Source organism: Etheostoma cragini, chromosome 17 (assembly GCF_013103735.1).
Source record: "Etheostoma cragini isolate CJK2018 chromosome 17, CSU_Ecrag_1.0, whole genome shotgun sequence".
NCBI lineage: Eukaryota > Metazoa > Chordata > Actinopteri > Perciformes > Percidae > Etheostoma > Etheostoma cragini.
The window spans coordinates 23,623,680-23,648,866 of NC_048423.1; the positions used below are offsets into that span (position 1 = coordinate 23,623,680).

The 25,187-nt window shown below is 42.9% G+C and overlaps 1 protein-coding gene across 3 annotated transcripts in view; it reads left to right on the forward strand.

The window, feature by feature from the left end:
* thada (THADA armadillo repeat containing) overlaps positions 1-24,636 on the forward strand; it is a 95,644-nt gene extending 71,008 nt beyond the window's left edge. For 2 of the 3 annotated variants that reach the window (XM_034897339.1, XM_034897342.1), the window contains exons 32-38: positions 1,407-1,777; positions 6,051-6,175; positions 9,145-9,217; positions 9,865-10,015; positions 10,138-10,260; positions 22,398-22,573; positions 24,015-24,636. In XM_034897339.1, coding sequence (XP_034753230.1) covers positions 1,407-1,777; positions 6,051-6,175; positions 9,145-9,217; positions 9,865-10,015; positions 10,138-10,260; positions 22,398-22,573; positions 24,015-24,338 — 1,343 coding nt within the window. In that variant the 3' untranslated portion in view covers positions 24,339-24,636. The remainder of the gene's footprint in view (positions 1-1,406; positions 1,778-6,050; positions 6,176-9,144; positions 9,218-9,864; positions 10,016-10,137; positions 10,261-22,397; positions 22,574-24,014) is intronic. The other variant, XM_034897340.1, reaches the window with a different exon arrangement.
* Positions 24,637-25,187: the final 551 nt, after the last annotated feature.

Consider the following 25,187-nt stretch of genomic DNA (forward strand, 5'->3'; position numbering starts at 1 on the left):
ACACACACACACACACACACACACACACACACACACACACACACACAAACATACACACACAATCTGTTTCTCTCTACTCCACCGTGACAGACAGCAGTTTTCTCTTTGACACGCTCACATTCTCTTTCAGTCATCCTCCTCCCTCTCTTCCCTTCATCATCCATGTCATTACTGCGCCCCTATTCCCCATTATAACCATTAGGGTATGCTTATTTGGCCTCGGACCCCCCTTTGAGGATCAGGTTCCAAAGTAACCTGGCCCATCTCCACGGTTACCCGGCCCATCTCTGGAGGAATGCGGCATTTCCCGCTCTTTTGTCAGGCCACGTTTTGAGTGCCGCTACAGGGCCGGATTGAGTTGCAATGAGTTTCTGTGTGTGTGTGTGTGTGTGTGTGTGTGTGTGCGTGCAACTAATTGAGTTGGCTGTCAAAGCAAGGTCTGTGCGGGGTCTTGGAGCAATACTGTAGGGAGGAGCACAGCTTTAGAACGGCATTGGGTTACTCTATAGTCGCTCTGCTTCTGGATTATACTTATATTTGAGAGGAAGTGCATGGTCATTTGTGTGTTTATTTGTGTGCACATTGCTCCCCAAGAGTGTATGTTCACAGGTGGCTGGGTTGGCACAGCCATGGGCATTTCCAAACAGACACTGACGCAGCCTTTCCTATAAAAGTCAAAATAGAAAGGAACAGAGGAGACTGGCTTCTTCAGTCTGGCCTGTTGTCTGCATGTGTTTGCTTCACAAATGAGTGTGTGTGTGTGTGTGTGTGTGTGTGTGTTTAGCTTGTAGAGAGGTTGGACTGGATACGTCTGAAAAAGAAAGCAACTGGGAATATTTCAATAAGCTTGCTACAATTCTTATTCAATGTACATGGCCATGGTCATAATAGTCTAAATTTGATTTTAAGATCATACTTAAAAAATTAGGAAAAATTCAACCTTTAAGGACCCCAATTTTCTTTGTGAATGAATAATGTATCATGTATGTTTTTTTTTATTAGTTAAGACCAGTTATTTCATGGATCCAGGATACTATGTATCCTGTTAAAGTTCCCTTGGCCTTTGGAATTACCCACACACACACACACACACACACACACACACACACACATCATCACATACCCTTCACCATACATAGATTCTCATGGTGTTATTTCAGTTAGCTTATTAGCTGGTTTGAGTTGCATTGAGAGATGACATATGGAAAGATGGAAAGTTCCCACAATGCCAATTGTGAGATATGGTGCAGGGTATGTGTTGGGGCTATTTTTTGTTGTTTTATTTGTATTTATTTTTTTAAATATGAAATGACTTTGTGATAAAAAAATATCATATAAATAAGCATCCTAAAAGTGCAGCCTCATGCTACATTGCCATCTAATGTGAAGTTTTGTGTGTTTATCAGATTCAGAGGTAAGCGATCTCCGTCGGGAAGCTTTGTCCGTCCTGATGGCCTCAGACCTCGTCACCTCAGACACTTCCTCTACCACCCCGCGGCCCGGCAACACCCAGTACCTGCTCAGCCTGGCCCGGGTGGCACTCAGCGCCGGCGTGGAGGTCCCCGAGCTCTGGGGGGACCCTCAGGTCACTAGCCAGCTCCTGCAGTGTCTGCTGCGTTGCCCGCTGTACGAGGTGAGGGAGCTGGCACTGGAGGGGGTCCTGAGGAGGCTGCAGGAGGAGGAAAAGATGAGGAGACCTCAGTGGGTGGACCAGACCACCCTGTCTAACCTGACCGGCTTGGCTTTTCACGAGACACACCCCCAGTGTCTGGCCAATGTGAGACCACACACACAAAAACATTATAGGCGGCGCATGTATGTGTGTAATCCCTAATAAGCAATCCTTTCATCGCACAATGAGGAACGCTTTTTCCAAAATAAATGCTTTTCCTATTCGTCACAGTTTAACTACACCACAGGGACCTTTGCTGCAAATTGATTAAATGTCCAAATCCATCTTGCAGAGGCTTGCGTGTCAGGCTAATCGGCCGCAAGGGGACACGCCAAGCACACTGGCAGCTCGCTCGCTCGCTCGCTCTGTCACTCACACACTCATGAGACACTTGGTAGGCCTCCACTCTTAACAAGTTTTGGAGGGGGAAATGCAACCTATTTCCTGTTTGGGGACATTAAAGTTGTATTTCAGTGTGTTCATAAAGCGAGGACAGGCAGCCAGCAGATCGGCTCTGTTACTCTTGCCGTTAACACCCCTCCAGAGCTGACATGTATCAGCAATGCTGGGACCGGCTGACAGTTTGCGTGTGTGTTTTATATGTGTTGTGTGTATGCGTTTGGTCGGGCATTCTTTGCTAGGCGCTGCTTTACGGGCCAGCCGTTAATGTTTAAAGTGTTGGCCTCCCCTGCGCCAAGGACACACCAACCCAAAGGGCCAGTTGCCATAGCTGTCCCGGGACTCCAGTGAAGCATCCTGGGAGAGGAGCAGAGACCAGCAGCAGTAGGCTTAAGATATTGTGTTGGTCTGTGATTATCCTTAGCCGTAGTGCTTCCAGCGTCTGAAGAAGTCTGTTATCTTCAGTCCTTATTCAAGACATAGAATATGTGTTAAAGAAATCTGCTGCAATGGAGGATTCATATGGGAAAGATGGTAGCCTGAATGCCGTAGAAAATATTTAGTGCATATCAAAGAAAACTCTTATTCAACACCATATATAAGGCTGTTTGTAGGGTTTGTGTTCTTCATTCTTCATTTCTAATTACTAGAGATGCCACAGAAGCAATCCCTTTGAATCCTGTCAACAAAATGATATTATTATTATTATAAGTATAAATCACACTAGGAAATGACAGATGGGTTCTGACCTAATACTCTAAATGTGTTTGCCGGTAGTCAAGTGGCTACTTGTGTGCCGTGTTTCAGGTAACTGCTAACCGTTCTGGGATTAATGAGTACATCCTAATACAAATACATGGAGAGGCGTCGTCGTTTGTATTTAATTTACAAAAATGGTAAAGAACGTGTGATCAACCATACAGCATTACAATCAGAGGAGTCAACAAACAAGTGCATATTCAAGGGGTATTGGGTGATCTAGAAGCACATAGGTCTATGTGCACAATTACTGTTGCTACGTCTGTCAAGCTTTCCCCTCGCAGCAGTTTTCAATTGATGTGCTGGTGTTGGCTGATTTACCTGTCAAAATTCGTAATAATATCTGAAACAAAGACTTCCCGATTTCAGACAGAGGTAGACAAAAATCAGTTTCTCATTGCTAGCTGACCAAAACTACACCTTTTTCATCAGGTTTCATCAGCTGTAGCTCACTAGCTTAACGTTAGCTCTATACGCTGGTTGAAAACACTATACCTGGCTGCCTTTGTAAGGTTTCCATCAGATTTTTTTTAACATGAGAACCCTGTAAAAGGGTTGCGCAAATATGCTGATTTGCAGCATTTTTCATGATTATTTCTGTTTCTGTAATGGTATTGTGAGAGAAACCTTCTCTAGGTATGGTGAAGGGTATGTGATGATGTGGGGGGGGGGGGGGGGGCTTTTTAATTCCAAAGGCCAAGGGAACTTTATCAGGATGCATAGTAACCTGATCCATTAAATTACTGGCCTTTAATAATAAAAATGTTCCTGCCTCTGGGAAATTAACATAGGGGGATGTATATTTATGCCCCCTGTATTTTAAGGAAGAACATTTATTTATTTAGAATGCATTATTCATTCACAAAACAAATTGGTGGCCTTAAAAGGTTGGATTTTCCCTTTTTTTTTAATTAAGGCATTAAGATAAAAAATGTTCATTCCCATTTTTAATCAACTTTAGCATGGGTGTGTAAACTTATTCTAGCCACTGTATATATATTTTTTTTTAAATTTAGCTAAATGAATCCTTTGTAATTACGCAACATGTCTTTCATTGTTTGGTGTGGGTCTGCTTTGGCCCAAGATGCCCGTTAATGCCAGTTAATACCAGTGAAAAGCAGCAACACCTCGAGGCTGTGAAGGCTAAAAAAAACCTAGACTAGGTTACACGGGACTGCTGAGCAAGCTAGGTGACTTTAACATTTGTTAACATTTTTGTGTGCGTGTGTATCTGTTCATGCAGGGTGGGCATCACTGTTTATTTGCATGTTAGAGCTATGAAAGTCTGTACGCGTCAATGCCTGAGTTGGCATGTTTGCCTGTGACTGTGTATATTTGAGTATGTGGGCAGTCAAGTGTATTCAAGACGGGAGCTCATTAAAGCCGGTGGTTAAAGTCAGAAGCAGCAGAGATGGTCAGACCAGCTGCGTTGGAGCTAGTGGAATGAACAGTGAAAAACACACAGCTGGGATTTAAACTGTGCACCTTCTTCAGTTCCGCAATAAAGAAAGAGAAACATAGTGGTTGAATTAATACTGGAACTGGCTTGGCATTACTGGCCCAAAGATTGATTCACTCTCAGTGGACTTTTTGAAATATTGTCTAAAAGACACACCCTGTGTCCACCACAGGTGTGACAGGCTCCTGTGGTTGTCTCCAACAGTATGAAAGATGGACAACTTTGTAGCATCATGTAGCTTACTGTTGTCAGAATTTGTCAAAAAGTTACTTCCCGTGAGTCGATGTATTTACACAGGATGCTTTTAGCTGCATCAATGGTAATTAAACATTTCCATTGAACATTGACATAATGTATCCCTTTGTAAATCTGTTTTGGAAAAACTATTTCCTGAACCTCCAGCGGACACGGAGCAAGTTGGCATTAGATTTATTAGTTTCTGGCTACCTGAAATAAGTCCAGTATTCTCTCTCCTTTTGGTCCTGTTCTGGTTTAACCGCCTGGTTACAGGCAGCTAGCAGATATTGAGGAGATGTTTTCTGTATGCGACAAAAAAAGGTGTAGCCTAAAAAAGCAACATCGCTTAGAGCACCTTTAAAGATGCGTTATAGAGCTGAGGGAAACTGCAGAGTTGGTTGATAATTCTTTGGGTTTATTATTTCCAACCCGTTTAACATTACCCAAAAACATATGATCCATTGTTTATTTAAAAAATGACAAAAATCAGCTTGTAATTGCTGTTGAATTAGTTGCATATATACTGTACATATGTATATGTTTAAGTTAAATCTAATGTTCTATGGCATCTTGCTACCTTGTCTTTTTAATGCTCACATGCACAAATACAGTACATACATTCACACCATACACACAGATGTTTACACACTTATAGTTGCATGTGCCCGCTCACCCTGCTCTCCACCCCCACCGATATAAAGCAAGCTTTATTTTAAAGCTCTTGTAACAGGTTGGGGCCGTGAAAGAAATAATAATCATCGAGATATGCAGCAGGAATGTCAACAAGTGTTCTCGGCTGGATGTGTGTTTTTAACAGCGTCTCCAGCGGGGGAAAATGAGTCTTTTCCCTCCGCTGACTCGGTCAGCTGCCTCCTTCTCTGGAGGATTGACCGGGCAAAGAAAACAGTATGGGAAGGATGCAGAGGAGGGGGGAAGCTGCGAGGGGTGGAGGAAGCACAAAATCAAGTTTAGGAGGTCAAACTGAAAGGATGCTAAGAATAGAAGAAAAAAAAAAGAGGAACATATTACTGCCTAGAATGAAAGAAGGAGATGAAATGAGATGAGCTCTTGCTTGCTTTCCTGCACATCTTTGTGTGCATGCATGTGCTTGTGCATTCATATTCATGCGTATATTTGTGTGTGTGTGTGTGTGTGAAAGAGAGAGCGAGGCAGCTGTGTACCCGTGGTTTGGGTGTGTGTAGGGAGGATCTGACCGGTGTGGTAAAAATACCCTTTGGGGCAACTTGCCAGTCACACTGCAGAGAGGACACCAAAGCTGTGTTGATGGATGGCCCTGAGCAACATCCCTCACCAGTAGCTCTGTGTGTGTGTGTGTGTGTGTGTGTGTGTGTGTGTGTGTTTGTTTGTGTGTGTAATCATGTTAAATGTTTGTGATTTCAGTCTTGACAAAAATAATGAAACTAATAGTGATTATGATTTTATTTCCCTTAATTGAGCAGCCTTATTATGTGTGTGGGATAGAACTGATAAAAGAGCTCCTCTGCCTGTCCTTGCTCCTCTCAGGTCCTCGCGGTGTTGTGTGTGTTGAGCTCCGGCGGGGAGCTGGAATGGAGGGACGGTGTGAAGATGTTGTCCCAGGAGGAGGTCCGGCTGCACCTCCTTGCTCTGGCTCAGAATTCTTCTCACAGGTCAGAGAAGAAACATAAACATGTTCATGTACAAATAATCTTCAACATCCTCCCAAAGTCATCTCGATGTGATCCTCTGTTTCCTGTGTTTTTGCCAAAGGATTAGACCGTTATTGTGTTATTTCAGCAGACCAGTGATTGGAGCCTGCACTCAAGATTTGTTACCAAGAATGTGCATGATACCTGAAATGTCACCTGCAGCTCAGAAGCGTATATACCTCCAAAACACGTCATGTTTCTATTTTTGTAAAACTTAAAACGGGGGACACTAGACCTAGAGCTGTTCTCATTAGGGGCTGAGCCCCCCAAATGGTCTGGTCCTAGAATCACCCCTCCTGCTACTTCTTCTTTGTAGTTCACTACACCTCAGAGGCGAGTGTTGCAATGTTTACTAAACTACATTTATTTGACAGCTTTTGCTTTGTTACTTCAGGCTTGTTTCTGCAACACCTCATTGAGTATCGGATACAATAAAAACTATTGAGGAACTGTTTTTCTTTAACGTTGATGCAGTATTAAACAAGACCGCTGCAATCGCCAGCAGAGAAACAAGCTAGGCCTCCAATGTAAGTTAATAGGATAATTTTCCAGCTTGCATTTACGTTCATAAAAGTGCTCGTTGATTCGTGATTGACAACATTATGGAAAGGATTTCTAAGGAGGTCGACTTTTCTGTTAAAGATTAAGATCCTTTTTTAAAACATAAAAGTCTGAAAAATTACTGCTTTCTAAAACATCTCTGAGCAGCGCTGGCTCTGGCTGTCTGGAGCCTGCGGGTGTAGGCTGTGCGACTATCGGCTACGCTTGGTCAATGTTTTCTTTCTTTCGTTCCAATTTCGGGACTGTCAGTCAAAGGGAAAACCGAGGACATTTCCGGGGACAGATCCAGCCAGGGAAAGGTCACAAAATTCGGGGACTGTCCCCGGAAACCGGGAACGTCTGGTCACCCTATAGAACCACAGGTGTAATTAATAATATTAATAAGGGTCCATTTACCTGTTCAAGGGCCATACTGTTTTGTCTGCTGGCACTTTGACATAGGTCAGTGAAACACATTAACACACTTTGGAGTGAAACTGATGTTTAGTAGGTATTATATTTATCATGTTCACAATCTTAGTTGGCATGCTAACACTTGCTTATTAGCACTAAATACAAAGTACAGCTAAGGCTGATGGGAATGTTGCTAGTTTTACAAATATTTGGTCATAAATTAAAGTATTAGACACATTGATGGTGCTAGATGAAAAGTTAGGGACCATAAATGTCTCTTTCTAAACTAAAAAACACAAATGGTGGCACAAGAGGGAACATCAGGGCACCAACAGAGAGAGCAACAGTGCCATCGGGAGAGCCATGCCAGTAAAAACTGCATTGGAAATACAATGTTTCTCATTTTTAAGATCATTTTAATTATGTTCATGTGTCCTAAATTGTGTATCCTGTACATAGGCCCACCATAGCATACCACAGGCCAATACCTGTAACTTTAATTCATTTCAAAATAAATGCAGGAGAAGGGAGGCGACTGTGACCCTTAACCCCTTTCTCCCTCCTTAAAACCTGCTGTCCAAACAGACCCTAAACAATCCCAGACCCGCTTTTAACTATGATGGATGGAAGAGACATGAATGTACTACATGGCAAGATGCATCCACGCTCCTCTTTCATTTCTCTGTTTTTTTTTCTTCTGGCTTTTCTTGTGAAAAAGCCCTCACTAGCTGTGGCAGGCTGCCTGTCAAGCCTTCATTCACAGCCAGAGTCCATGGAGCAGGGACACACAGGTTCACTGGCTGCACCTTAGCTCTGCACCTGGGCACACCTGGAGCTCAGTGGCCCCTTTCTGCGTCTGTGTTTGTGTGGTCGCTCATGTGTTGCTGCAGTATTCAGATAACCAAATTGCCCACCAACATCAGAGACTGGCAGTTTTTACAAAATTAAAAAAAAAAAAAAAAAAACATAGATGAAAGCTGATATTTGTGCTCTCAAAGGCTCTCATTAAAGCATTATTCCTACATTAGGTTATTCACACCTGTCAAGCGCAAACCATTATTTTTGTGAGAGTTTCTGACAGACTCCGGCCCTCTCTTACCACAAACTGATTTTGCACACTCTGTTCCAGTATTTGTGTGTGTGTGCGTACACTGTAAGCCCTTTGACATGAATTGACAGACAAGCACGCCCTCCTTGACAAGCCACTGCTGTACTTTTCTCACCCCGACAAGAGAATACAGGCTTAAATCAGGATTGGATTACAAAGGCTTTTAGCCCTGTAAAGCCTTTTCCTGGCCACAATCTCTGGACCCGGGATCCACTTTCCCTTTGGTGTGGCCCCAGGGTTAGATTAGAGCTGGGGAGGGATGAGATTGGGTTGCTGGCCGCCCTTGTCCGCCGTGTGATTGAATGGCACTTGGGCTATTGTGATCCATAATGCAGTGGTGCGTACCCGCACACTTCTTTTGTGGATTGTAATTCAATACAGTGAGTGGTGTGTGTGTAGTGCTGGGGTGTTATGTGCGTGTAACGTTTTCCACAGAACGACCTGAGAAGCGCATTATCATTTTCACAGCCTCTCCCTGCACCAATATGTCAAGTTAAAGGGGTTGGTTCACCCAAATGGCTAAAAAACAACAAAAAGCATGTACTAACTGTGCTTCTAAGCACCAAAGATGGAATTATTTTGTACCTCCATTGCACTGATGTGTTGCGGATTTAATAGGATTAAAGTGTAAGTCAATTACGTTTGCCAATATATAATTAAAATCACTAATTTTCCTCAAATGGCTTTACAAACCTTAGACCCTTGTTTTGGAAGAGGGGAAAAAATCCCCCTAAAAAAAAAACTGAATGGGAGAAACCTCCGAAAGAGCAGAGGAGAGATTCTTCCAGGACAGACATTAAAAATAAACTCACCAAGTTATTCTTAGACATTTGGAAGCTGGTATCAGGTGTTTGACCTTGTGTTTCAGTGTGGAGCTCCACTGCGCTGCCCTGACCCTGCTCTCTCAACTGGTGGTTCAACTGGTGCACTCCAACCCTCAGGTAAATCTGACTGGACTAACAATCTCTCCCCGGGCAAAGAATAATGTGTTGGCAGCCTTCGGTTAAAACGCTCCCAGGTACAGGAAGCAGATGATTGGTTTCCACAGTGTCTGGTTGCTTAGCAAACCGCTTACTGACCTCGCTACAGGGCATGTTGCTAACTTCTTACTTGTGTACTTCTGTTATTGTCAGATTTAGAATTTTAATTCCAAGTTTGACAATTCAATTAACTGTAATTGTTTAAAAGAAATGAACTGGCTATTGAAGATTAAAACCAAACAGCCATTGTAGCCAGTTATACACTTATATAACATAGCAATTTTTTATAATGAATTGGAGAAACACACCAGATCTAAACCAATTACCTATAGAAAGTAAGTGGACGCTCGTCCAGATCATTCTGGAGGAACATTGTTGAAGGAACTGATATATGAAAAGGCTTATGTGATATAGCGTGCGCCCCATGTACAGGGGCTCAGTTCTTGTTGCAACGGTGACAGGTTCAATTCCAACCTTTGACCCTTTGGTGCATGTCATCCCCCCACACACCTCTCCTTTCATGCCTAAAACTGTCCTATCAATATCTAATAAAGTCTTAAATAAAGATGGCTACATGAGTGTACTTTTCTGATCATTCTGTCATGTAGGGTGCGAGTGCAGTACCTTGCTTAGCTCAGTGGGCGGCGCTGCTGTGCTCATGCTGCAGCGAGGAGCAGCCAGTGGAGGTGAAGCTAACGGCCACCACCGTGCTGGTCAACTGTACAGCCGCCGTGCTGACCAGCCCTCATCTGCCCCTGGGTGAGTCTCAATCCTGCAACAACTTGATGAAGTATGTACCTCCAAGCCAGTCAAGAAAAACACTTTGATATGTTGCAAAGGAGAAAGTGTTTTAATTGCGTGTTTGTGTGTGCACGTGTCAGGTCTGTCCAAGACAGTCTCTCTGTGGAGGAGTCTGTTTACGCTGCTGCAGGACGAAGACCAGGATGTCCGCGATTCGGCCTCTGACTTCATCTCTAATGTACCAGCACATCTGCTCAGTACAGGTACACACACTTAAAATGATTACACACTAACTAATATACCTGCTCAGCCCATACACACACACACACATACAAAACCATGGCTATACACAAATACATGCTTTTACTTCTTCAGACACATAGCCAAGCATTGGTAGACGACACTGATAATTACTGAAATATGCTGTTTATACACAAAACACTCAAATGTATTTAAGCAGACATATGAACACAAGCGCATAAAACACCACAAACACTTGTTAATCCTACAAAGGGTTGATGACATCATTTTGTGCTTAGGGTTAGGGAGCATGCATGGAATGAAGGGTGCTAATTCTAGCTGGAACCCAAGAGTGAAGTGTGCGTGTGTGTGGTTATGTGTCATTGTTTGGTAAATGTGTGAGGTCTGTTTTCTGAGGAATCGCATGATGGCAGACAAACAGATTCCCTCACAAAGTACACACACACACACACACACAATGTCTTATCCCCATAGAAGCACCCTCAGAATTCTCTCTCACACACACTATCAGAGGACTGACAGCTGTTGGCTCTCAAGTGCCCCTCACAAACAGCCACAGTGCGACTTCCTGTCCTCACTTCCCGTATTTTCCCAGCTTTTCCTCCAGGAGCCACCCTTATTGTGTCTGTCGCCGCTGATTGTATCTTATAACATAACACAAGAAAGCCAAACATCTTCTCGGCAGTCTCCGCAGCCCCTCATGGCAACGCAGTCCATGCATGGGAGGGCATGGGGGAGGCTCAGCTTACAGCTACTTTAGCTAAAGGCAGAAAGGGACATGTTTTCTTTTCTTTTTTAATGTACTGTATTTCCGATAGGTGTGCGCATAGAAAGAGAGATAGAGTGGGCTAACCTCCTTTGTCCATCCATATTCATTACTCATTTGGAGATTACAGTGTGTGTGTGTGTGTACCAGTTTGCTTCCTTACTGTAAACTGGTACAGTGTCCTCCTGGACACTCCACTGCAAGAAACAAGTTTGAGTGTTTGCCTCCATGCTTTTCTGGGACTTTACTCTTCAGCCAGGCCGCTCACAAAACTAATTTGATGTCAATTGATGAAAATTGCGCTGAATTCCTGTTTTTATGTGTCGTACGCGCAACAGGAATGTAGCACAACAACACAGAAAGCAGAAATGAGGCGGTAAATTGGTAAGCGTGTTTCAAATGAATGAGTGACTTGGACAGAAAAGTTGAATTCCACATTTAAATGAAAAACAGCAGAAAAACCCAAAAGGGATCACATGCCACTGACTGTAAAAAAACGAAGCCCTTATTTGGGAAAATATGTCATCTTTCTACTTTGAGAGATCAAACATAAGTATCTAAAATTAACACGGCAGTGAGCTGAGAGGACATTTAGATCACTGACATGACATTTAATGAAGTCATCATGATTGCGTGAGCGTTGCACAAATACTGTCTCTCTGAGAACATGTCACGTAAGGGTGTTAAAGGGAATGTTGAAATCATTTTGAATGTGTTTAATATTTTTTAAAGCATGGCTGGAATAGAAACAGACACAGTAATACTTCAATTAAATACAAAGCTTTTTTTCTTAAAAGGTCCCATGACATGGTGCACTTTAGATGGTATTATATAGACCTTAGTGGTCCCTAATACTGTATCTGAAGTCTCTTTTATATAGACCTTTGTGGTCTTCTAATACTGTATCTGAAGTCTCTTTTATATAGACCTTAGTGGTCCCTAATACTGTATCTGAAGTCTCTTTTATATAGACCTTAGTGGTCCGTAATACTGTATCTGAAGTCTCTTTTATATAGACCTTTGTGGTCTTCTAATACTCTATCTGAAGTCTCTTTTATATAGACCTTAGTGGTCCCCTAATACTGTATCTGAAGTCTCTTTTATATAGGCCTTAGTGGTCCCTAATACTGTATCTGAAGTCTCTTTATATAGACCTAATACTGTATCTGAAGTCTCTTTTATATAGACCTTTGTGGTCTTCTAATACTGTATCTGAAGTCTCTTTATATAGACCTTAGTGGTCCTCTAAAACTGTATCTGAAGTCTCTTTACTGGCCGACTGCCACTTTCCTAGTTTGAAAGATGATGTCTCTCTCCAATGGGTGGGCCAAATTCTCTAGGGGGGCAAAGCAGAGAAAGGGGAAGTAACCTTGTTGTTGTAAAGTTTTTATTTTCTCAAAGGCAGAGACCCAGTCCTCGGTTTACACCTATCACCATTTCTAGCCACTGGGGGACCATATGCAGGCTGGGGGAACGCATGTTAATGTTAAAAAACCTCATAAAGTGACATTTTTATGTCATGGAACCTTTAAAAGTACAAAAGAGTATACAGAGAAAAAACTCACACATTACACCTTACTCTGAAAAATGTCAGTACAAGGTCCCAGATCTTATCAAATACATCTCCGATAACTTCAAAATAAAATCCCAGTCTCTCCAGATCTAATGTGTTTGCCATTTCTCTCGACCCCCCAAAATCATACGTGTGAACACACTTCATTTTTCACCCGCAACTTCTTTGCAATTGCCAGTACAAACCAAACAGTCATGTTTTTATACTTATTTTCAAATGCAAATAGTGCAAACAGGTGAAACATCAGTTTAAAAAAAACAAACAGCTGTGTTACTTTTCCCAGGAATAATCTGAGTCTGGAAAACGTTTTTTTAACTGTACATTATGATGCCTGACATTGACAGAACAATCATGCATGCTTCAGAATGATTTTATTTTTAAAATTCTAGTACATGTCCAATTTTGGTAGGCGTTTTTTAAGGGCTTAAGTGACACACGGTGAAAGTGGTAAAGTTCTTATCCACCATGGCGGACACCTTTGGCTTGGTGAACTGCATAATAGCTGAGGTCAACTTTCTGCTGTCGGACTGCCAAGGAAATAGAAATGGAATAGCTTGGCATGCTATACATAGCTAACATAGCTATATAGTGCAATGCTGTGCCAATGGAAAAACATTACTGTGTGTTAGTGTGTATACAGGTCACTTCAAGCGTGCGTGTGTGTGTGTGTGTGTGCCCGTTTTCCCATCCCCTGCAGGCTAGCCAGTCAGCTAGTCCGCCCAGTGTGTGTGTCTGTGTGTGTGTGTGTGTTTGTGTGTCTGTGTGTTTTTATGACCTGCCGTAGCAGAGTCAAGTATCTGAGGTGTTAGCTGCTTGAGATGGAGGCGACGACTCCTGGCCCTTTGATATGGAGGCCAGGCAGAGATGTGGGAACAGACACGGGTTCTGCAACACACCCTTACAAAATGTAAAATACCCACCCACCCCCCACCCAACCACACCCCCTCACCAGCTATTTAAAGTGTAAATGTCTAAACTGGCAGTTTAGTTGCCGATGATGTTGTTGCTGGACAGTATACATTGTGACCCAGATATTAAGCTAAACCAGGAATTCAGTACAACAAAGACATGTTGCCTGCGCAATTTAAAACCCTCTATATCTTACAATCAGTGAAAGAACAGTTTGATATTTATCTTTCTTTCCAAACCTTAGATGAGAAGATCCAACCATTGTCATATCTGAATGCTACCGTAAATATGAATGTAAAGCCAGCAGCAATGAGCTTAGCTCAGCTCAACATTAAGCCTGGAAACCGGGGGGGTTCTCTTAAAGCAACACTAGAGACCTTTTTGTACCTTAACAAAAAGTTTCCAAAATCATTTCAGTGGTTCGTCAACTCGTAACAGGGTGAACGGCACTTCTGCGTTCACTTTGCGGCTCTCCAGCGGCTATAACCGCACTATGCTAGTGTGCCAGATTAGGTGACGGATCTGTAGTTCCAATGAGACATGATGGGACAACCGTGCTTCCAACTTGTAGGGGGACCGTAGCGGGAAAAGTTCCCCAGCGTAGCTTTAAAATAGAGGGACTATTTTGTGTCAGATATTAATGTTAGACATTCTTTCACCATCATATAAAGGTAGGACTCACCGTTCCTTTTGATAAAATGTGTGAATGCTTTGCAACTTTTTCTGTTCCCGTAAAGTAGTTGACTGGCTCTCTTTTACTCGCCGTTCACGCATCCTTCGATGTTTAAATCAGGTAATATCCAAATAAATGTGTTTAGTGTGTGGGAGAGAGATTTGTGCGGATTCACGTCAGGTCCCTCGAAGCTTATCTTCTGTGAACCACAGTGGAGCCATTGTCCTGGACAGGAAGAGCAAATCTAATTTAAACCCATCCCACCTTCCAGCTCGCTCTCCCCCCCACCATCACCCCCACCACCAGCATCACCCAAATACCTCTAGGCTAATTGAGTCTGAAATCAAACTCCACTCACCCCCCGTGGACCTCCAGCACTGTGACAGACCCCGGGGCAGGAACAGAGGGATCACTTTATATATAGAGCCCACTGGGATTTGGTTGGGACAGCAGTGTGTAACAGGGCAGTTATTACGATTTTGATTGGGAACGGAGTGACACACTAATCCTCCACTTTTGTGTTTTTCTAATGATTCATTTAAAGTTCTCATATTATGCAAATTTTCAGGTTTGTAATTGTATTTTGAGATTGTACCAGACTAGGTTTACAAGGTTACTTTTTCAAAAACACCAGATTTTAGTTGTACTGCACATTGCTGCAGGTTCTGTTTTCACCCTGTGTGTTTGAGTCTCGGGTTAACTACAGAGTAAGACATCTATCTTCTTTACTATCTGTCTTGTAGTAGTAGCTCGGTAAGATCCCATCAGCTAGATAACTCTTTCTCCAGCTTTGGTCAGTCCAAGGTAGGATCAGCTGGGAGACTTCTTCTAGACCAGGGACACTTGTGGAAAACCTGCAGAACAGGGACAGGAAGTAGTTCTTGTGGAGATTATGGTGACCTAGTGTGTGTTGTACCAGTGTTTCGCCGTTGAGAACGAGCTAGCGCTAGCATGTAATACAGTTAGCCACCTCGTCTCGGCTAGTGACGTAGAAAGCCGTGCAGATGTTGAACAGCTCACCCGGAGACTGAAGGCAGAAGACATTCAGAAACCAGATCTCACTCAAAACAGCATGGAGAGGTTTTTTTTCACAACATTCTCATATGAAACATAAAGTTGAAATGACAATACATAGGGTGGACATATTTAACTATATATCTTTAAACGTAATAGTTACGGCTGAAATGCCGGGGCGACCTCTAGCTCATCCAGTAAGAGCGCACGCCCCGTGTAGGCTTAGACCTTTGCAGCGGCCCGGGTTTGAGTCTGACCTGCTGCCCTTTGCTGCGTGTCACCCCCCGTCACTGTCCTACCTTTCCTGTCAGTGCAAGTACCGTACATATCCACATTCCTTATATTTCTACTGTGATATTTATACACTCTTGCAACAGTAACACTGAATTTCCCTTCAATAAACTATTTCTGATTCTGATTATCCACTGTCACTAACTAATAAAGAGAAAAAGCCCTTAAATCTTACTCTTAAAAAAAATACATATTTAAAAATATGTTCCAGATTTTAATTATGTCCGCAATTTTAACGCCTAGTTTTCTACCCGTGTTGTTTTTGTGTTAGCGTGACGCTTCAGTGAATTGAGATGTGTGTGTGTGTGTGTGTGTGTGTGTGTGTGTGTGTTAAAAAGTCCTCCTCTCTCCTTCCCCCTCTCTCTTTTTTCCACCATTCAGTAGTGGCCTCACATACTCTGCTGACATGCTCATGTTTTCAAGGCCATTCTCAGTGAACCCTGATCTACTAAATAGCCTGGACCAACCCTCTTTGCTTACTGCGAAGACAACAAGCACCCCTGTAGAATATGCCCCAGTTCATTCATTGACAGTGGATGATGCAGATGAATGGTAGTGAACGACCCGACAAGGGCTGACGAACACTCATTAAACGGACCTCGTCCTATATTTGCACAGCACTCACTCAACCATCAAACCTGTTGTTTGTGTGTTGGGTCAGTTTGGATGGATGGCTGATCAAGACTTTAAGAAAAGTCTTACGTGTCACTAATTTAAGAAGAAACTATAACATACACAGAATCCGTGGGGCACTAATTACTCAAACTTTGGATTGGCAGCTTTCTCCTTTACTTTTGGGATAAATACGCTGTCATTTCAGCCTCCATAAAGAAAACACAAACAGAAATGGTGTCCCTTTCACCATCTTTGACTGCAACGGCAGCATGTGGAATTAAAATTTTACTGATTTGGTGGTGTAAAATAAAGTGTCACATGTCTGCAGTAATGACTGGTGTCTGCAGGCTGTTGAAGTGAGTGCACATTGTATTCATTGCAGTCTACAGCTGTGGGTTGTAACGCTCGATTAGGATGTGTTTTAAAGATAATATAGGAGCGCAAAGTATCTTGGTTTGGCTTTTCTCAATCTCACTGTGTGATACTGTGTCGGCCTAGATCTGATAGTAGTCGGTCGGTTGAATGTTCACTTATGGAATGGACAAAGAGTCAGGAAATGTCATTGAAGTCGAACAATCAGACATTACCTGACCTCTGAAAGACTGCAACAGCACAGAAAGGAATAAACGTGTGTGTGTGTGTGTGTGTGTGTGTGTGTGTGTGTGTGTGTTGGTCGTCATTTTAAGACCACTCTCTAAATGTATCTCTCAATTATCTCCTCCTTTGTACAAAGATATAAAGGTTAGTCAAGTAAACCACAAAATCTTGTGAGCGAGCCTTGTCACCCCAGATCAGTCTTTGAAGTTTTTTTTGGTTTCCGGTGGGTAGGTTAGCTGACGTTGTATGTGAAGCATTTTGAAATACTCAGCCTGTGAAAGCAGTCTTGTCATTTCTTTTGTGGATCTGGGAGACCAGGAGTTTCCTAATGGCAAATGCAATGATGTTGCATTATGGGAATTTTTGAGTTTTTGAAGCTTGACCCATACTAGGGACTGACTGAAAGTCAGGATATGTCACCCCCTATGGCATGTTCCATGTCTCAAAGGCGCTATGAAGTCCACCCACCCAAGAGTCCAAGTTACAGAGTACACTTGTTGGTCACAGAATCCCCAAATCAACTTAAAAATGCTTTGTGATGAAATATCCAGGGTATCTTTGTATAGTCTCATGTGGCAAAAATCCACTCCGTTGCTGCTTTGAAGGGATCAACAAACGCAAGGAATAAATATATGTAAATATATTATATTCTTTTGGGGCTTTCCCTTGATTAGTGACAGTGGATAGATAGGGGGCTAGAGGCCGCCCTACTAATTTGATCTTTTGACTAATCACTGACTGCACTTCATGACATTTTGCTACAGTGAGCTCAGATTACTAGCATTTATTCTCAGACCATTATTGCAATGGTAATTTACAGCGTTCACTAAGTTTTGTGCTGTTAATTTCATGGTAATGTTTCCTGCTGTTGTTGTTGTTGTTGTTGTTGTTGGTCACTCCCCGTTTTCTCACCTCCCACCACCAGAGGAAGTCGGGGCTGTAAAGTGTATGTTTTTATTTCACACCTCTCAATCTCACACCTATGCATCCTGGTGGCTCGGCTCCACTGACGCGTCTGTGGCACACACTGTGTGTGTGTGATGTGTGTGGTGGGACGAAAGTTTCTTTGAGCTTTCGGGAAAGTTACCGTGAGTGTTTTGCTGCCATTGTATGGTCTTTTTTTCAAGTCCCTGTACGGAGTGGGAATTGGTGGCTGGAGAGATGCTACTTCACCTCCTGGGCACTGCCAGGTTGTCTTGAGCAAGGCACCGTACCCCGCCATCCGCTACTGCTCAGGGCGCTGGTCCAGCACTGGCAGCCCACTCACTCTGACATCTCTCCATTTCTGCGGGCATAGGTCCTTAGCATATGTGTGCACGCAGCATAAATGATTAATCTTCTTCTGAAAATCCATTTCATTAATTATTATTAATGAAATGGATTTGCAGAAGTCCCATCTGACTACAGATGAAATCCGTCACATATACACACATATAGATCTTTGCTGCCCCTTTCGGACAGACGGTCTTTGTCCAGGATGTATAGAATAAAGAACTGACTGTGCTGCAGGGCAGGTGTAGCTGGGTGAACCAAACGGTGGCCCGTCGGCAGGTTACAGCCCCCAGGTGGGATGCATAGTCGAAGCAGTTAGTTGAGGCGGGGGCTTCTAATCCAAATCCCTTAGATGTGGGAGGCTGAGCAGAGGAATGACAATAAACCAAGGGAGGGAGAGAGAGAGAGGGAGAGAGAGAGAGAGAAGGGGTAATGCAACGATGGCCTTCTGGCGGACTCGAACCGTGCTCCTGTTTCAAGCCTTTTCCGAGCTTTTAACCCTACCACATGATCTTCATAAGGTGATGGACTTTGTACCCAATGCCTGGGAAAACTAATGACGTTCCCGTCAACCTTGTCTGTACCTAACACGTTAAACTAAGATGATGTAAACAGGAAACATTACAGCTGCTACACGCCAGTATGTTAGTTTTTTCATTGGGATGTTGCCACGCTAGCGTTAGCATTTAGCCCAAATCCATGCTGTACCTATAAGTACAGCCTCACAGAGCCACTAGCATGGCTGTACGCTCTTTGTCTTGTGTGGGGTTTACTCACTTGTGCGATCACACTAGTCAAAACCAGCTATTCGTTAGCATGCGGCGCAGAACTGCGACGGAGCTTAGAGTAACAGTCCGTGTCCGTAATAAGCCCAAGTGGCTCTTTGGCATTGAAGATAATAGTGTGTGTGCACGATAAAGAGCTTGTTCTGGTTCCTGCAGATTTACATGTAAAGCACTTTTTTTTTTTAACTTGGTTGCCAGAGTCTCCAACAAGGCAAGCAAAGATCGTAGTATAGTTTGTTTTATTTCTTTTTTTAAAACCCTTTAGCTCAGAATGGTACAACTGTTATACTGTTTCCACAAGTGGCACAAGGTTAAGTTTTCCCCTCACACTCCTGCCCTGCCCAGTTTAAAATGTACTTTAGGAGTGCCAGTGAATGGAGTGTGTGCCAATAAATGCCAGTTGCACAACACACACACACACACACACACACACACACACACACACAGCCTCACCCAATCTTACTCCAACCCATTCATTCCCCAGCTGGCACTGATATTGTCATTTGCAGAGACAAGATTAAACTCGCACAGACGTTCACCGCAAACAATGACCTCTTTGGACTAAACTCATGCCAGCGTGTGCACACACACACACATACACAAACTCACACACATGTCCACACACTACCCACCCAACACACATGGCAGTAACAGCATGAAAGACAATCCCCTTGAGAAACGCAGTATTCTGCGGCAAATGCTTGTGGAGGGAAATCGCATTAAGCGATGTGTGAAACCTCCGTAGCAAAGTAGATAAATTGAATGCAGATAAAATTTCCTATTATGTCCCTTAATGTTTGGGGAGGTGGGGACTGTAAAGGCTCGACATCAGAGGCTGGGCCGTCCCAGAAAGAGGCGGCTTCTTGGTAAAGAAAGGAATTTGTCACTCAAGCTCCTAAACTCTTAAATCTCCTCTAATACAGTACAATCAGCAGCTTCTAATGTTCACAGAGCAGGTTGTCCTCTCTGCTCAGACTTCAGGCTCTGCTCCGATTTTACGCCTCAAAACCAATCTGGGTTCCCAACCCTGTGTGTGTTGGTTTTTTTTTATACTGTATGTCTGCCGATGGGGGTCCGTCTACCTCCACCCTCCTTCCTCTCTTCCCATAGTGGTAGTGTTTTGGCTAGTGTCTCTTAAAGCCTTTTGAAGTCTCTGGTGTTATCTGGGTGTCAGCCGTGGTGAGGCTGGTCAAGGTGGGAGAACAACACTCTCTCACATACACACACATATGCACAACCCCTGTGTCAGATGGTTGCTGCATGGACAACTGGAGTCGTTAAATGAAGTCATACGTTATGTTTTCCCTGTTTGAAGTGTGTGTCCTTGCACTCACACTTCCTCCACTCTCGCATACAACACTGTATGGGCTCATGACAGGCCGGGCCGCCTGCCTGCTTCTGGATATATGTGTGTAGAAGCATTATGGACTATTTGCACAAGACTACAAATAGCAAAAAATACTAAAATAAACCTATTTATTTTGTCAACATGAACATCCTATTCACATATGCTGGCAGTCCATTCATAAATCCATTCATTAACACGTAAACAGGAAGTTAAAGGCAACATATGCACTTACTGTGTGTGCACGGCGCACACTGGTGCAACGTGCACAACAGTTTGGAATCCACTCATACACACCCTGATCGTGGTTAGTTATATGAGTTATAGTTTTGTTTCCCAGAAGGCAGTCCAAGCCCAGAGAAGACACACATGCGCGCACACTCGCACTAAGTTTGGATCCTACAGTCAGCCCTGCATCATTTGAACAGGCAGAGACCTACACCAGGCAAGGGTGTTGGAGGAAATCAGGTGGAAAATTGTCTAAATACAGGTGTTCAGTAATCAGATTACCGTGACCAACCTGGTATATTTATTTCATATTTGATAATGCTGCAGTCTTTTTTTCACCCTCTTGTTTTGGGGCTCGTGGCACATACACATTTTTTCCTGCATCTGAATTTTACAAAAGTGTACTGTTCAGTTGTGGACCGGACTTATTTAGAATTATTTATTTCACTTTTAGTCAGACTTTGGATTGAATTATTTTGGATACGGGGACACACCACTCCGGGTAATGGTTTTTCCTTTCATGCCACCGCATCACACGACACTCGATGGGTTGGGTCGGGTCTACGTCCTCATGTAGAAACCCAATTAGAAACCTGTGTACCGTACATGGCAGAGGGGTAACCAGGTTTATCTTAAAAGGGGTCCTTTTATGCTTTTTTATTTTCTGTCATATATACAGCAGTGTTTTCTACTCTGGGCTCCAACTGACCTATAATTCCATATGTGATATGGTCATGTGATATATCGTCATCAGGGTTTATAGTGTTACATTTAGCTACACACTAGCGTTAACGCCAGAGAAACATGCAATCGTGGTTGCAGAGGTTTCTCCCCGGTTTCAGATCACAGTCCTGCTAAAACATGTTTGATTGTGTAGATTTTGATTTATAAGCCTTTATCGGCCTTTATAAGCCTTTATTCATGATATAACGTACTGCTATAAACTATTTTGTGTTTACTAAGTAGAGGTTTACACAAATTATTTACACTTAGTGTATAACTGTCAGCAGTCAGTGAGTTAATGAGTGTTGGCTTGTTAATATGTGACCTGTTTAGATTGAAAAGTGACTTTTTAATAAAAAGATATGGTAGACACAGCTGGCCTCACACTTAATTAAAAAGCAGTTTAATAATGATATCAAATGAGAAGATTGTAAACTCAATTTGAAAAAAACACATTACACCATTATCTTTGAATAAATGATCAAATGATGAGGGTTTAGTTAACATACAATGGATAGTTTCCACCTGTTATAAACTGCATAAATACTATTACCTCTGAAGACAAATATAAATAAGACAAAACATAAAACAATCATCTACATTTACAAAGGCTGGAACAGTCAGCTATAAAGTGGTCATGTTATGCTTTTTGGATTTTTTTTCCTTTATTGCGTTATATATCTTTCTTGTGCATGTTATAGGTTTACAAAGTGAAAAAGCCCAAAGTCCCCCCCAGTCCTTACCTATATACTGTCAGGGCCCTCATACTCTGATTCTGACTGGCTAGTAGTCCTTACCTAGGTACTGTCAGGGCCCTCATACTCTGATTCTGACTGGCTAGTAGTCCTTACCTAGGTACTGTCAGGGCCCTCATACTCTGCTTCTGACTGGCTAGTAGTCCTTACCTAGGGACTGTCAGGGCCCTCACACTCTGCTCCTGACTGGCTAGTAGTCCTTACCTAGCTACTGCTTATGTGTGACTCCCAACAAAGATGGAACAGAAGAGGGGATGTCTCACTCTGTAGCTAAAACAGAGAGCTCAACACACACTATGAGCCTGAGCATATCCTCAGACCCCAGGGCTAGAGCTGAACTTAAGACTAAAGGTGAAGTTGGACCACTGCCCAGCTGACACAGTAATGACATGGCATCTGCAGCAGACGTGAAGTAAATTGGTTAAGGGTGGGGAAATTTGACACAGTCAAAACACAAGCTTTGTTTTTTTACTGTTCCTTTTGTATTTTAAGTGCGATGCATCGCGTCTTGACTGCAAATTATTTCTGTGGGTCTTTAATGTCAAACATGGTTTATTGACTTTGTTTAAACGTGCGGTCTCTCTTGTCCTCAGGTGTCTCAGGGGTGCCCGTGTGTCCTCCGGTGGCCCTGGACTCGGGCGTGGCGCTCCTGTGTCGGCTCTTCGAGCTGTGGGGGCAGGTACCAACGGGTGTCCTCGCTGTGACAGAGTGGCTGCTGGGAGATGAAGAAGCCCACGATGAGGCGCTTTCAGACGAAGCTTCCGGTCTGGTGAGGAAGCAGACACATAACGCCAAAAGATATCAGGGGAGATATTTGACTGTTTGATTTCCATGAAGTGAAAGTGATGACCACGATGACTATCACGGTTTCGTTTTCTATCACTTCAACAGAGATTGTTCATTAATGTCCAATGTGGAACACATATAAACGAATAGCCTGTAACAGCACTACTTACACAACGTAGCCTTAAGTGATTCGGCTGGGTTTAACACGGAGTCTGTAACTGGTGGAATCACAGGGACAGGTGGCACTATTATTTATTTTCCCTGCCCTTGTTTTATTCTGCTCACAGTAGTAGTCAAAATAGCTGCCGAGTGCTTTGAGTCACCAAGGTTTCTGCTCTCGAGCCACACTTTGTTTAGCTGCCTGTTTTACTTTTGGTTCCTGTTCACTCGGTTGTTTCTTTCTTTCTATTAAAGACTTTGAAGGCACCCTGTGAAACCGCCGAGAGGCATCGTAAGACATAACTTGGAGCAAAGTTACTCCTGTGCTGATAACCTAAAGACGTTTGGTTGTACGGCTCTGTATTCTTAACGCTGCACTAGTCATTGTTTTTAACCTCGGGTCAAATGAAGAGGTGGGTAGATTAGCCAAACATTGTACTCAACTAAAAGTACTGTTAACTTCAGAATAATATGACTCAAGTAAAAACTAGTCATCTAAATAATAACTTGAGTAAGAGTAAAAAAGAGCTCAGTAACTGTTGAGTAACATCTGATTGATTTTTTAACACAAGCATTCAATTGGACAAACAAAAATACAAAATAATCATCTTTTGGCAAATTGTAGTTCATCCAATCAATACAATTCATTAACTAATAGCAAAATAGCTTAAATTAAAATAATCCATCTTCAAACATTCGCCCATCCACAGCAAAAAATATAAACTTATTTAGGAAAATTACCGTTAAAAAACCATGACGAGTAGAATACTAAAGAGGTTAAAAGGAAAGTAAGGTCATTGTAGCCTGATATATCAGAGTAAGAGTACAGTTTCTTCTTCACAAATCTACTCAAGTAAAGTAAAAGGTATAGTGATTTAATACTACTCCTAGAAGTATAATATTTTCAAAAACTTACTCAAGTAAATGTGACGCATTACGCAGATCCCCTCAATTCTGGGGGGCATTGAAGTGTTTTTGAGCTCATCGCTTTGGTTTCCAGGGCCGCATGTGTTAACAATGTGTTTATTTGCATATAGATATATAGATATAGAGCGGGGGAAGTGATATTACAGCACGTCGAGGTGTGAAATGACATACTTTGTCTACTTGTGATCAGATCACCCAAGACGCATGGTAATGCCAGGTCCAGACAGGGCCAATGTGGCTCTGGATTTTTTAGATTTGTAACTGTAACGATCATGATGAACCAACTGATTTACATCCACATCCCAGTAACCAGACTCCCCGTTTTGCTTGTTGACCAGAATGAAGAGGACTTCCTGTTCGAGAAGGGGGATCTGAACCTGTGGGCCGAGCCGGTCCAGTGGGTGAAGCTGCTGCACAGGCACGTTGGCTCCCTCATCCCGACCTTTAAGCAGACCCAGGCCCCTGGAACCGCAGACCCAGACCAGGTCCACCAACTCCATACCCTGTCAACTCAGGCCCGAGCCAAGGCCCTCAGCTCGCAGCAGGCCCTGGACTCCCTCCCTGCCCTGCCCCAGTTCTCCTTCACCATGGAGCACACCCGCCTGCAGCTGCGGAACCAGAGGGCCACGCTGGCTCTGGATGTGCTGGAGAGGCTGAGGTAGAGAAGTTAGCTGGGTAATAGCACTTCTTTTTTAAGAAATTGTTAAAGTCAGGGTTCTTAATATTGAAATAAAGGAAAAGTGTTCAGATAAATACTTCAATGAACCAACGCATGAGACCACAGACAGGTCTTCTTATTATCACATCGAGGGAATGAAGGAAACAAAAGTTGTTGTTTTTTTTTTACTGTGTACTTGTCTCTTATTTTGTCTTTCAAATGTTGCCCTCATTGATTACCAGATGTGTTTTAATTGTTATGATTACTGTTCCTTGGTATCTTTTTAATTAAAATGATGTCTGCATTTTTTTGTCCAATGACCTGTTCTTCCTAGACGGAAAGACATTGACCGTCTAACTCCTTTATTGTTTGTAAGTGTAAGTGTGTGAAGAGATAGCTGAGAGAAAACAGGCGGTAATAATAATATGAACACCGTGTGAATATGTGCGCAGAAGCCATAACAATAACTCAGCCCGAGCTTGTTCAAAACAACACTTGTCCTCCTATCAGTGGGAATGTGTGACACAACGGTGTCAGCATTGGGTACAGCGAGCGTTCTGCCTTCTCCACGTCGAGCACGGATTTAAGGTCGGAACAAAACAACTCGGAGCCTAAAACTTCAAGCCCGGACTTCAATGGTGCGATTGTGCAGCGAGACGAGAGTTTTCTCTGACACGTCACCAAAGTTGTATTTCAGTACACGCTTTGACTTCTACTGTATGTTTAGACGAGGTGTTATTTTCCTGTGATATTTAATTTACTGCAGGATTCTTCCCATTGGACTGCGTTTTTATGCTTCCCTCTACTTTTCCTGGTTATGTAATTAGGAGGACGGCACAATGGACTACTGTCC